This window comes from Sciurus vulgaris (genome assembly GCF_902686455.1).
Source record: "Sciurus vulgaris genome assembly, chromosome: 8".
Taxonomy (NCBI): domain Eukaryota; kingdom Metazoa; phylum Chordata; class Mammalia; order Rodentia; family Sciuridae; genus Sciurus; species Sciurus vulgaris.
Window position 1 is genome coordinate 12,012,924 of NC_136468.1, and position 14,937 is coordinate 12,027,860.

At 40.0% G+C, this 14,937-nt stretch overlaps 1 protein-coding gene across 1 annotated transcript; it reads right to left on the reverse strand.

Moving 5' to 3' along the window:
* Positions 1 to 13,069: 13,069 nt before the first annotated feature.
* On the reverse strand, positions 13,070 to 14,010 carry LOC306668055 (olfactory receptor 2A14-like; the record flags this gene model as incomplete). Its single annotated transcript, XM_079151090.1, has 1 exon — positions 13,070 to 14,010. The coding sequence occupies one exon, from the start codon at positions 14,008 to 14,010 to the stop codon at positions 13,081 to 13,083; it is 930 nt and encodes a 309-aa protein (XP_079007216.1). The 3' UTR covers positions 13,070 to 13,080.
* Between the last annotated feature and the right edge of the window lie 927 nt (positions 14,011 to 14,937).

Here is a 14,937-nt window from a genome sequence, read left to right on the forward strand (position 1 = left end):
AGGGTGAAAGAGATCTAGCTGCATTCTTCTACATCCAAAGAAAGGTATGGATGTCCAGTTTTCCCAGCACCATTTGTTATAAAGTCTCTTTTTCCAATGCACATTTTAGGCACTTTTGTCAAGAAAACTGCATCTATGTGGGTTTGTTTTGGTGTCTTCTATTCTATTCCTTTGTTATTCATGTGTGTCTTGATACCAATACCACGCTATTTTTTTACTATAGTTCTGTAGTAAAATTTGACATCAGGTATTATGATGCTTCCACATTTCTCTTTTTGCTCAGGATTTCTTTGTCTATTCTGGGTCTCTTGTTCTTCCAAATGAATTTTAAGACTGTTTTTCTTCTAATTTTTAAGACTGTTTTTCTCAAGAATGTCATGGGCATTTTGATGGAGATTGGATTGATTGATTAAGTAGTTATACTTTTTTACTACACAACTATTTTGTCTCTATTAAGAATTTTATAAGTAGATGAAAAATGTTATTTATAACTATTTTTCTTTTTCTATAAATACATTATGAATTATTTTGTATGTCAAAAATATCTATAGCATACTTTGAAGGACTGCTTGTTTTTTCTTTAGATACAAATTTATTTTATATATTTTTGTGTACAATATTCTTCAGTAATTAAATTACACATATAAATATGGATTTAGATATATACTTGTTATTGTTTGTTCATGAAATCCTACAGTAAATTCTGAGGCTTGTAAATGTTAAACTAAGTCAATCAAACAACTTATCTATGTAACTGTATAAAAGTGTCTATCAGCCTTAAAGTCAGATTAAAAGTCAAACAAGCATAGTTACTTTATATTAGGTAGAGGGGAGTGAAGGGAGGGGAAGGGGTATGGGGGTATGGAGGATAATAGAGTGAAACAGACATTATTACCTCATGTACATGTAGACTGCATGACCAATGTGATCCTGCAATATGTACAATCAGAAAAATGAGAGATCACACTCCTTTTATGAATGATCTATCAAAGTGTATAAATGCATTCTACTATCAGGTACCACTAATTAGGGCAAATAAAAATTAATAAAATTTAAAAAATAATAATAAAGTACAATTCACTTTAAATTGGCACATTCCTATCCTATACTTTCTACCTTATCTAAGGAAAGAATAAAAAAAAATCAAACAAGCAAAATCCTGATGCATTAGGACTCCTCACTATAAGAAGCCAGCAGAGGGAAAGGAGTCTAGCTTAGCAGTCCTGAATCTGTAGGCCCAAGTTTCCCACTTTCCCCACGTTGTTGTCCCACTTCTGGCTGCTCCTTTCCTCTGGCTCCCAGAGGGGCATACCCTTCAAGCTGTGGTAAAATCCTGTCTAAAATCAACTTCCTTTGGTTTCTCTTGTGTCAGCCTGTTAGCTCTTCATCCCTTGACCAAAATACAACATAGAGGAGGAAGAATTTCCTTCAGCACATGATTTCACTGCTCTTGGTCTACGGTTGGCTGACTCCATTGCAGAAACATGGCAGAAGGGCTCGGCAGAGGACAGCTGCTTAGCTCATGGAAGCTGGGGGCGGGGAGAGGAGTGGACTGAGAAGGACATAAGCCCTTGTAGGGAACACACCCACTGACCTACTTCCTCCAACTAGGTTCCACATTCCAGTGCATTAATTCATTAAATGGGTTAATCCACTGATGAAGTAAGAATTCTCATAATCCAATCATTGCCTAAAAGCCCACTGGGGATCATACTTCCAAAACATGAGCTTCTGAGGATATTCAAATCCAAACCATAACACTTAGCATGATATTAAATACTGAGAAAGAAAATAACATTAAATGGAAGCACATAGTCCACAGAGCTTAAAAATACAACCTGGTTTCTAATATGTGTAGTTACTTGGTTGCTATGATGAAATTCTCTCCTATTCTATGTGCAGCCCAGAGCTACCTTACTCTCTAAGTAAGAGAGGTGACACAATTTTATGTGACTTTCATGTGTGTTTCGTACACTCCAGGTTTCACATGGTTCCATCCTAACATCACTCTTTAAATTTCCTTCTTAGATGACTTTCTACCTATATCATTAAGAATAAGAGACAGATTCCTCATGTTATATCTAATTCAGTGTTTTCTTCTCAATTCCAGTTTCTAGATTGAGAGGAACCCCTGTTTAATTGGTGAGAGGCATGTAGGATGATTTGACTCCTCACTGTACATCAAACAGAAGGCAAGCCTTTGCTCATGCAGGAATTACAAGTTAAACAGCTTCTATAATAATGTCGTAGCACTTAAAATGGTGCCTAAACAATGCATTCACAGAGAGTTATGTTAGCGCTTACAATGCTGGATACAATTTTTGAATTCCTTACTGACTATATTTTTTAATTATATATGAATATATGATAGATTCTGTCTTAAAACATGCTGAGAATCGTGAATGCCCCTTTGGGATTCATGAGGCATAGGTAAATGTAAATTCTAGGAAAGGCCTATACTGAGTCGGAAATGCACATGGGTCTTTTCAAAATGCTATTGCAGCTACACAGAGTGTTTATCCGCCAGATTTATTGTGTAAGGCTGAAGGGGTTTTCAGTGGGGTCACAGGCCTCTCCATTGGAAGGGTTTCTTGCATGTTTACAACCAGTTCCTATAAAGAGAAAGGTTGCAGTCTACTGATCTTGTCTAGGTCCCATTAAAAGTCTTCTGGACAGATAGCCTCTGAAGAGGGTTTTTTCTGTTCTAGCAAAGTAGAGGGGATTCATAAGGGTAGGCTTAGTCCTGTACTGGCTTGAGCAAAAATTGCCTCAAAATAAAATAAAAAATGAAGTGGCATCGATGCCAAATGTCATTTATTTGACTGTAGATACCCCTCACCCTATAACGAATGTCAATGTCTTGTACTTATTGATATATTTTGCAATAGCTAGTTTAGCTGTAGATAAAACTCTCAGAAAATATTCATTAATTAGATGGATGACATTTTATTCAGTTGATGATTTAGTTATTCATATAATGTGTATCAAGTATATATATTATATAATCTGTATATTAAATATATATTTATAACTATTAAAACATTGTTTATTTCTACTTTTATAAACTCACAGTTAAAATTTGATGATTTTAAATAATTAAAAACAGTGTTTATAGGGAATAAATTTGTGAGTGCAATGATGAAGATTGTAGATAAAATAGCCTTGGTTAAATGTGTTGATGACTGTAATGTATTAAGTCATGACCTGCAAAGAGACAAGTCCACACCCTGCCCAGCAACTCTGAATGTTGCCATTTTTAGAAAGAGGGTCTCTGTACATGTGATTAGGTAAGGATCTTGAGATAACTCTCAGTTTTCTGGATCCTAACTCCAGTGACAAGGGCCCTTGAGAGATAAAAGCAGAAGGATATTTGAAACGAACTGGAAAAGACACACCTAGGTAAAAATGATGTGAAGATGGAATTGTGGAGAGATGTGGCCAGACATCAAAGAACGCTGACACTAGCCAGAAGGTGGACAAAACAAGAAACCATCCTCCTTAAGAGTCCATGAAGGGGTATGATCCTACTCTATCTTAGACTTCTAGCAGACTCCAGAACTGTGAAAGAACTTATTTCCATTGTTTAAGTCACCACGTTTAAGATAATTTTTGTACTAACTGTAGAAAATGAATACAGTATCTTATACCTGCTTTGAATTCATGGTTACAAGAAGATAAATTCAGGGACATCGTTTGGGAGAAACTACTTTATATGCAGGTAAAAGGACTTCAGAAATAGGCAGGTACATGTGTCTTTAACATTGTGAACTTTTGAGAAGTCTAAGCCCAAGGGAGGGATCAGTTATATGAATGGTGTTTCTTTGAGCAAAAGGACTCAATGAAACAGAGACTAATCAAAGACTGCTTTATCTTTATAAATATATTGGATTTGTGAAGGGTTCTATATAAATGCACACAAAATTATTTTTACTACAATTAAAGACTATTACTATAGTAGAGCAAGCAGGGGATACTAACATCAGCATTGCAAACATTTACTTAGACACACTGGTCACAATAAGCCATCTGTGAAACACACTCGATTTCTAAACATAAAGGATAACAATACAGTTGAAGATAACGCATTCTGTTGCTACTCCACATGAATATTTCTTTCCTGATTTTTTAATCTGGCCATTTTTGTGACTGGATTAACAAATCTTTTTTATCCTCATTATCATTTCTTTTTGTCATTAAAAATAGACAACATAAAATTAAGAGAGATTAAAATTCTTAAGCAGTTATCATAATGAAATAGAGAAGAACATATCACAACGAGGATGCCTCAAGTTTACATTCCTAGCACAGCAGATGAGCAAGAGCAGCTCAGAAGAGAGAAGGTTTCCATGATCAGTCTGAGCCACTCTCCACCCAGACCTGCCACCCGGGATGCCCTCCTGCTAGAGAGCTTTAATTCTGTTTCTCCGGCTTTCAGTGCCAGTTTGAACTGCTAACTATTTCTGTCCTGTTTTGGGGTAGGGGAAATACAAATGTGAAATAGAGTGGATTCAAGTGTGATAGTTATCACGATAAGGTGATAGTTGGGATAGTTCCAAAAAGAAATAATTACATGGTAAACTTACCTCTTACACAGTGTCAGTGAGGAGTTCTATTGCACCTTGTAGTAGTGTTTGCCTTTAGTAAAACTTTTGACAGAGATTTTCCTGGACATCAATATCTTCATTTAGACTAAATCATACATAAAGTCCTTTAATTAGTTTTTTTTTTTTCAGAGCCTTATTTAAACAAAAGGCTGTCTAAATATACCTCTCCTTCTTGAGTCCCCTCTCACTGAGATCTTATGCTAGCTCCAATCACTGTCCTCAGGTACCTTGGGAGGTGGTAGGAAGAAGATGCTGAGGGATTCCTGTCCCCTTTGTCCACAGCGCAGTGGATAGGGGTCCATGTGGGTGTGGGGCATTGTGCCTTTTCTAGAGAGCACTCTGAGTGAGGAGGGGGATCACCCACCCGGTCATTCCTCTGGCATAGCCAGGCTGATTTCTACTGTCATCTCTTTCATTTCAACTACTCACACGGAAAATCACTTCCCAGCATAAATAAGTTTCAACTTAAGAAGGTACTAGCGCTGGATTTTCCCCAAGGAAAACACTTTGACCTAGGAAAATACCCACAGAGAAGAGAAGCACACCTCTTAAATGGGTGTAGAACGCTACTCCTCTGGCAGCCTTCACAGGATGAAATCCTAAACGTGGGAGGATTCACTGGACTTGCTGAAACTTCACTGAACCCCAGGAGCATAGCTTTTATTTTAGAATCAAAGGAATAAAAACATTCCTAAGCTTCTATTGAGAGTTCAAAATTCCCAGAAGGATCATAAGATAGCACACCTATTTATCTTCTCTCTAGGGTAGGGGGATTCTCTGAATTGTGTCTCTGGAGGAGAGCAAAGATTGTGTCTAATTGTCCTCAGATGAAAACCTCTAGGGAATGGGCAGGACAGATATCGACATCACCTGCTTCTGCAGAAACTTTCAGGTATCTCAAGGGTCATGAACCTGAAGACAGAGTTCACAAAATACAATATCCAAATTTTTAAATTCGCTATGGTTTTATGACTTCAAGTGTTATGTTTAGATGTGAGTTGTCCCCAAAAGCTCATGTATGAGATAGTGCAAGAATTTTCAGAGGTGAAATGATTAGATTATGAGAGGTATAGCCCACCTACCTACTGGATTAACTGGGTAGCAACTGTAGGTAGGTAGGTTGTGACTCGATGAAGTCCATCAGTCTGGGGGTGCCTTTGAGGTTTATATTTTGTCCCTGGTGAGCACAGTTCTCTCTCTGCTTCCTGGTTGCCATATTCTGAGCTGCTTTCCTCTACCACACCCTTCCACCACGATGTTCTGCCTTGCTTTAGACACAGAGCTATAGAGTCAACTGACCGTGGCCCGAACTTCTGAAACTTTGAGCCAAAATAAGCTTTTCCTCCTCTGTGTTGTTCTTGTTTGTTCTTTGGATTGCAGCATGCAAAGCTGACTAAAACATGCTTCTCTGTGATTCCCCTCTGTATAATAGGTATGGAGAAGCTGTGACGTTTAGGTGGTGGAGAGGTATGGAAATCCTGAGAAGTGATGGCTTTCCCAATGCCAAGTGCATCTCTGTCTGCAGTAGGATGTGGTGATAAAATGATGAAGGACTACAGCATCCAACCTTTATTGAGTCCTTATTATGCTTCAGAAAATGTGATGTATGCTTAAGATGGAATATGTATTTAATCTAATCATCATCCTCATTTTGTAGGTATGAGTACTGTAGTTTAAATATACTGTCAGCTATTCTTTCAGTTTGTCCGGGGACCTCTAAAAGGCTCTCTCTTGAGAGACTTTCAAAGGATCTGTAGGATCAAACTATTTTTATAATAATATCTAGACAGTTTTTGTCTTGTTTTAATCCTATTCACACTGAATTTTACCAGAGGCTACTGCATTTGTTATACTGTAACATAGAGGAAGCACAGGAATATATGAAGTATCATTGCCTACTATTAAGTCAAACATTCAAAAGCCACGAAAATGTGAAACACATATTCTTTATATTTTCTTATAAAATAAAGTTATTTGTCACAAAACCCATTATTTATAATAATCTATAAAGGAAGCCTTTAAAAAGCAAATTAAAAGTAAATAACAAATTCTTTGTTTTAATTTTGATTATGGTAAATATCAACAAATATGCCTACACAAAGTAGCTTTAGGTCCTCAGTAACCGTTAAGAGTTTAAAATTGGCCTCAGGTCAAAACTAAGCTTTGGTAATCACTGCACTAAATGATCCATCACCAATCTCCTAAGGGCAAGATCGATTTTTGTTTAACACCAAAAATGAGTTCATTTTCTGTTAAGAGTCTAAAATAACATACATCTGTCATCTCACAGTTTCATTGGTTAGAAAAGTGTGGATCAGCTGAATTGCCTGCACGAGTCTAATAAACTGAATCAAGAGATGGCTGGGTCTGCAGTCCTCATCAGAGACTTGAGATCTTCTCGAGTTTGATGGTTGTTGGAAGAGTTCGATGGTAGAATTGAGGTCCCTATCTGAGACTGCCCTCAGCCCCGTGGTCGTGGTCCCACCCTGGTCTTCACACACCAGTCCCTCGGTGTTCAAGTCAGATTGTGAGTTGTTCACCCACTTCCAATCTGACTGCCTCCTCTGCTACCAGATGAAGAAGACTCTGGGCTTTCGGAAGGCTCACCTGATTATCACCAAGATAACGCCCACATTTTAAGGTCAGTTGATCTGCAAAGTCCCTTTACATTGGCATCCAAGTTAATGTTTGAATCATGGGGATCTTAGAGGGCCCTCTGTAGAATTCTGCCTACCCCCAAATGCTTTTTTCTTAGCCACTGAGGAACAATTATACTTTTTAGATCCTGCAAATTTTCCTCAAAAAGGTGCTAATGTGTCCATTTTATCTTCATTACTGTGTCCTACTGCTCCAGGGTATAAAAATAGTGACCTTAAATCCAAATTTAGAAAGGAAAGTCTCTTCAATCTCCAAGTGATCTGACTAGAATGTTTTAAAGTTTCTTTTAATTTCAAATTTATATGAATTTAAACTGAGTTAATCGTTTCTTGCAGATTTTACTCACATGGTCCCTGGTGTAGGTTCCCTTACAGCAAAATATCATTTATATTTACAAGACCATTTATGTATAGACACAGCAGTAGTGTCAGTATAAATATGCCTACGATTTGGAAGAGTTAGAATAGGTAGGGGTAGACTTGAGTAAACTGCTAATCCATCCTATAAAGTCAGACATACATTTTCATATTTTTGGACTAATCTGATTACTTGATACTCCCTTTTGTTTGTACCCTGTGATTACCTTGTGCAGAATAATTTAGCATAGAAACTACCTGGTGGCAAGCTAAATCAAGCCCTTCTACAGACCAGTCATTTTCCATTGGTGTTATGTTCAGAAGAAGATTTCTCTTGATCATACAATATAGTCAATCATCAGTTTCCATATTATCATATGACTCATTTCCATAAGGTAGTTGAATAATTACCTATAAGACCAAACTTACATCATATTTATTTTAGTCAACTTTGTTGCTGCTGTGACCCAAAGATCTAACACAAACAATTGTAAAGGAGGAAAAGTTTATTTAAAGGTTCACAGTTTTAGAGGTCTTAGTCCATCAAAGACCAGCCCCATTCCTTGGGGCTGGAGGTGAGGTTGAACATCATGGCAGGAGAGAGTGGCCGAGGGAAGCAGCTCACACCGTGGTGATGGGAAAGCAGAGAGAGACTCCACTCTCCAGATACAAAATATATACCCATAGCCTCACCTCAATTCCCACCTCCTCCAGCCACACCCTACCACTTCAGATACTGCTCAGTTAATCCCTACCAGGGGATTAATTCACTGATTGGGTTAAGACTCTCATAACCCAATCATTTCTCCTCTGAACCTTCCGGCATTGTCTCACACTTGAGCTTTGGGGCGACACCTCAAGTCCAAACTGTAACAATATCGCAATGTGGTCACGGTACAAATCAGTGAGAACTAGAGAAGTATTTATTGTGCCTTTCCAGCAGATGTGGCATTTGCCGTAAGTCAGAATACTACTGTGCACAGACATCATCACAGTTAGACAAGATACCGTTGTTTCTGCATCCCAAATCAGTTGGGGGCATTTTCCATTGAAATCTCTTTCTGTCGTGCTGCAGGGCCAACCTCTGTGTTTGGATGAGGTCATGGTTTTTATTCAAGTTTCCAGCCCCCTAACTGTGCTGCAGGTTGTGTCTTATTCTCATTTGTTTTTGATATGAGGACAGTGGAAATATATCAAGGCAAATTGTAGTGCCCCTGGAGAACGTCAATAAGCTCTAAGGCTGTGAGATCCCCCACAGTTGTTCCTCCTCTGCCTACGCAGGGAGGATGAAGGGAATTACCTATGGTTACTTCGGCTGCCATTGCATCAAAGCAGTCAAGAGACACTGTTGGTCAAGGTTGCACCCTTCCTGAGTCCTGGCCGTGTCCTGAATTATTTGTTAGTCTCCATGACCTGTTTTTCTGAAGTGCCACCTATTTCCAGGTTGAGTTCTGTGCCTTCCTCCTGGAACAGAATCCCCTGTAATCTGCTTATTCTAACTAACAAATCTTTTTTCTAGAGTCTTACTTCTGATTAAATTCAGCTTGTTCCATTACGCCTGGATAGGCACCTGATTCCCCTACAGCCCTTCTTTTTCTCTTGTGGGACAATCAGCCTTCTTATGATTATCATTGTGCACCAATGGCTTGAGTGCAGTCAGGCTATAGGTCAGTTGCCCCAGACTATTGTTTCCCGCATGGGAGTTTGGTGTGAAGTACCCCACTTAGAGGTAGCTTAGACTGAGAATGCCATAAAACATCCCATGGCCCGATTCTCTTGAGAACCTCCCCAGGGAACTCACAGCCACCATGCGAAGCTTACATATTCCCATCAGCAACCCAATGACTTCTTTTCTGTGTACAGTGCTCTATGCACACATACAAGGATAACATGTATGTGTCCACAGTATTTCAGAGTGTCGGGAATGCAGTGGGCATATTTTTGTCCATTACAGCCAAGGATCTTTCTGAGCATTTGATCATCAGTATTTAAAGTTATCAGTCCAGTGAGAATTCTACACTAACTTGTATGGCCAAATGCAGCATAGTGCCCAGAAATTTATTTCCAAATGATATTTGTGGTAGAAGTAACTTGAACCAGCATTCCTCCTGTGTTAACACATGTTGGTTCCTTCAGTGTCCAACAGTTTGTGCAGTGTAGCACAATGTGGTCAATTGTCTCATGGTGTCATGCCACCAGGGACTGAAAACTTCCCTTTGACGTGGGTTCCAAGAGCAGGGGTGGATTTGGCAAATCTATGGCTTCTGCCTTTTGGGCATTTGCTGTCAATGTACCAAGGGACAAAATCATCCCCTAGTTGTGGACAAATTGAGGCAGCAGTGTTTTATATTTCTCTCATCCTGTGATGTTTATTTTTGTTGTGTGACTTATTCGTCTGTTTCCTATTTACAGCTATTTCTCCTTTGCCCCAACATGGATTTCAACTCAGTTTTCCACACTCGAAGGCATGTTAGGTTCAGCCACTGTGCTGTGGCAAGGGCTGGTGGCAGTACTAGGTTAGTAAGTGTCTTTCCTTCAGTCCGTTCCATTTCATAGAGGGTGGTCTCACGTTGGCCCAGAACCAGTGGGCTGCCTCAAGCACAAGGTGACAAGCTACATCCACCTGCACATGGCTTTGCCAGATGGGCTGGAAACTGGCCCATCCCGACAGCCTTTGGGAATCCTTAGGGCCTGGCTGCTGTTTCTTGAGTACAGAACATCTGTGTTTCTGGCGATCATAATGGCTGTCCTGGTCTAGGGGCGACTGCATGAGGTAGGAAAAAAGGAAGTTGAGAAAAATGTGGTGAAGGATTATGAAGGGGTACAGGACCCTCCCCAGTTTATCCCCCAAATCCTTCAGAAAAGAGGAGGCATGCGTTGAGTCAGGACCTCCCATGGCCCCCTTCAGGTAGGCATGCAGCCAGCTCTGCATGCTGCCATTGCAGACAGTGTGAAGCCATGACACAATGTGTCTACCTGAGGGGCTCTTTGCCCATTGTTGAACTGTGGGCACAAAGTGCATTCTTTGATCTGAAGCAATGTAACTTGGTGGTCTGAATTAGGACAATCTCTTACTTCTATAATCATGATTCCCTTTAGTTATCAAATTTATTCCTAATGACTAATTTTCAGTTTTTATATGTTAAATTCAACAGCTGCTCACTCTTATAGATGGCTTCTACTACTCGCTTTTCTTCTGGAGTGAAGGTCATACTTTTCTATTTCATTAGCATTATATAAATACATCCATATATATGTATATATGAAACTGGGTATTTTGGATAAAACTCTGGACTTGATCTCTCTACCTCTAATTTAAGGCTTTCTTTAATATTTATTTGGTTACCTGTGTATTTGTTTCATCACAGTATTATTTTTGTGAAATATAGTCTAATCTCCCCCACCTCCACTTCAGTGTTAACTTTAGCATCAAAGGGTACTGCTCCTCAAGGGGTGATTTCTTTTTAAATACACATTTTGAGCAAGAGAGACTGGCATCATACATGCCAACTCTTCTTGGGAGAAGGTGGTACAAAGATATTTCAAATCAGCTGTGGCACAGCGACAGTTGTTATTAGCAATGTTTTGCTATTAGGAATGGTAGACACTGGGAGGAAACCTGTGCAGTCGCAGAAAAGCTAAAAATGGCATGTTTGATTTTAAAATTGATCAAGGAGCACAAAGAAAGAAGGAGGAAACCAAAACATATACGCTTGAGCAAGAGAGTATATTTCAGGAGTTAAAAAGAGGCCAGACAAATGAAAAATGTTCTGAGATTATTGAAGCTAACTCATGCTGTGAACATGTGAATAATTCTCAACTTTAGAATTCCCCTTCCTTGTCAATCTTCACGATCCCCTTCTCTACATGGTGAAAATTTATCTATTGGAAGAACTCCAATTTCTTTTCTGTTCCTTTACTGACTGCTTTATCTTCTGGTGTTCTCTTCCATGCAAAATTATCATCAGCTACCTGATGAGGGTTGAGAATTATATTTCCTGGTAACCCAGACTGAGGTGAGAGTGGCTGTCAGAATATATAATTAAAACCAGGACCATCTCAACATAAAGATAGTGCTTCTGATAAAATGGCTGCAAAATTTAAAAGAAAACAACCAAAAAAATCTAAATGCTGGTACATTCACTATTAACAACCAGTCTGTCCAATATGTCTCTCTGCTGTTCCTTATTGCTTACAGTACTCCAATCCAAATCTTTTATTGCAGGATTTTTTATATCATGGTTTCAAGTTCAAAGTTGTGATGGAGAGTATGTGAGCCTGTTCTCAGTTCCAAAATACAGTGGAGCAAACATGGACATGTAGAATCCATTAGCTGTTAAGTCGTGTTATGTTTTAGAAGATGTCAGAGGGAAAGACTCACTGTAGAAGTGCTCCAAACTCTTGGCCTTAAATTGCATCTAATCACCTGATCCCTGGCCTACCCCCATTCCCAGTGAGACCCTCTAATTACAAATCTGTGGAACTAGATTAGTTCTAGGTCTAGAACAACAGTGGGAAAGCTATTGTTCCTGGGCCTCACTTAACAAGCAATGTTTTTGTAAGTAAAGTTGTATTGAAACACAGCAACACCCATTCATTTACACATTGTCGATGACTGCTTCTGCCAGAGTTGAGTTGTTATGATAGAAAAGATGGCCCTCGGAGTCATAAGTATTTACTTATGTCCCTTCACAGGAAAAATCACATCTAGAAGGTGTATATCATGCTTTTATTAACTAAAGTGAGTTGGACAATCTGGATAAAAGGTTTCATAGTATTTGTTGTTTCTCAATAATTGGAATTAGATTTCCAATCAGTCCAATGATGAATAAGCTGTTAAAATGTGAGATATTTTTATGGATATGAAATAGCATCTCATAGTAGTTGTAAATACAGTATCTTACTGACTAGGCAGCAAGAAGAACTTTATATTTATTAGCTGTTCATATGTTTTGTAGAATGACTGTTCATATGCTTTGCTAATTTTATTATATTTTCTTATCTTTTTTACATTGATTTGAAGGAGTTTATCCTATGTACTATCTATAGTTGCATTTAGTCACATATGTAAGTATGCGTGTGTGTGTGTGTGTGTGTGTGTGTGTGTATAGTTTAATATGCTCACTTGATCTGTGGCTCCACTTTATGATTCTTAATAATGACCTTGATGAGCAGTGACTAATTATGAAAAGGTCTCATATTCATCACACTTAGAGATTTTGTTTAGTGTTTTTTGAGTTTCCTTAAACATTTTTGAGTTTCCCTTAAATATTCCACATTTATCCAAGATCATGAAAGCATTCAACTATTTTTTCCTCAAAGTCGTTGTCTTAAGTTTGTACCTGTAGTCCTACAATATTCCATTTTAAGACAGCATGTGTTCTAGGAAAGAGCACAAAAATGCCAACTCCCATATTTCGTAGAAAGCAAAGTCCCCTCCCCTCGTGGCCCTTCTGTGTCTCTCAGCTCAGCCTCTCCTTCCTCAGTGCCCTCCCCAGGGCCCCCTTGACCTCTGCGTTCCTCAGGCTGTAGATCAGGGGGTTCAGCATGGGGTTGAAAAGGCTGTAGAACAGGGAGAGGACCTTCTGCTGCTCCTCAGGGTGGCGGGACTGGGGGGCCATGTACATGACGATGGCACTGCCAAAGAAGAGCCCCACCACGCAGAGGTGGGAGGAGCAGGTGGAGAGGGCTTTCCTGCGGCCCTCCCCTGACTGGATCCTCAGGATGGCCAGCAGGATGCGTGTGTAGGACGCCAGCACCCAGCACAGGGGCCCCACCAAGATGAACACGCAGGCTGCAAAGATGACGACTTGGTTGAGCCTGGTGTCAGCACAGGCCAGCTTGAGGACAGACAGGACCTCACAGAAGAAGTGATTGATCTTGTGAGGCCCACAGAAGGGCAGCCTCAGGAGGAGGACTAAATGGACCAGGGCCAGGAGGAAGCTAAACACCCAGGAAGCAGCTACCAGAGTGATGCAGACTCTCCAGCTCATGATGACAGCATAATGTAGGGGGTGACAGATGGCCACATACCGATCATAGGACATCACCACCAAAATCAGGCATTCTATGTGAGCAAAAGTCAAGTACAGGAATGTCTGCATTATGCAAGGAACAAAGGAGATAGTTCTCTGGTTCACAAGGTTTGCCAGCATCTTTGGGACGTTGTTGGAAGCATAGGACATGTCAACTATTGCCAGGTGTGAAAGGAAGAAATACATGGGGGTGTGCAGTCTGGAGTCCAGGCAGATAATCCCGAGGATGACCCCATTCCCCAGCAAGGTGAAGGCGTAGAAGACAGAGAAAAGTCCAAAGAGGAAACATTCGAGTGTTGGCTCCACCTGGAAGCCCAGCAGAGTGACCTGGGTGATCCACGTCTGGTTGCCTCCCATGCTCTTCCAGCAGCGATGAGACCTGGACCACACAGGAGGCTCAGCGCTGCGGAGCAGAGGTGCACGGTAGTTAGTGGAGGCCACCGAGGGAGCGTTTGGAGATGTATCACTTAGGAGGGATTTGCTAGCATTCATTTTCAGATATGTTCCAGAAACTTACCTGGTTTGATCATAAAAATGAGGGAGGAAAAAACAAAAACCCCATTGCATCAATGGGATAATAAGGGGAAAAGATAATATATACAATATATACTTCTCTCTCTCTCTCTCTCTCTCTCTCCATTTTTTCTTTCTTCTCTATTTTTTTTTTTTTTTTTTTTTTTTGCTGTGCTGGGGTTGAGCCCACAGGTTCATGCATGCTAGGTAAGTGCTCTACACCGAAGCGACATCTCTTGCCCTGCATCTTAGTATAGATAACAAACTCTAGGTTAAGATGGCGGGAGCTACTGTAGCCTACTCTGTATATGGGGGCACATATACATGCATGACACATACGCTGTTTTTGGAGAATTCAAATATTCTGCCTTCCCCTTCAGGGTGGGAGTCATGGTTATCAATATAGTTTGGAAAGAGGTTTTCCTGACAAAACCCTGCTCTAGGAGGTACTTCCTTCCTGGGTGTCCTGCCTCCTGGGTTAAGGTGTGATGTGATGGGACAAGCCTGTCCTCTGCTGTCACATGCCTGCCCATCGCTCCACTTGCCTTCTCAACACGCTTTCCACCCTCTAAGTTCGGATTGAAATCCCTTCCACGTGACTTCTCGGTTTTGTAGCTTCTTTACAACTTCCTGAGACTCCCCTTTTCAGCTGCTCCCTGGAAGCTCCTCTTGGTACTTTTTTGTTGTCATTCATCTCCAGTGTCTGTGATTTTATTTTGAAGGTTTTAACTTACTTCTTCATCTGCACCTGATACTGAAATTTAGGCATAA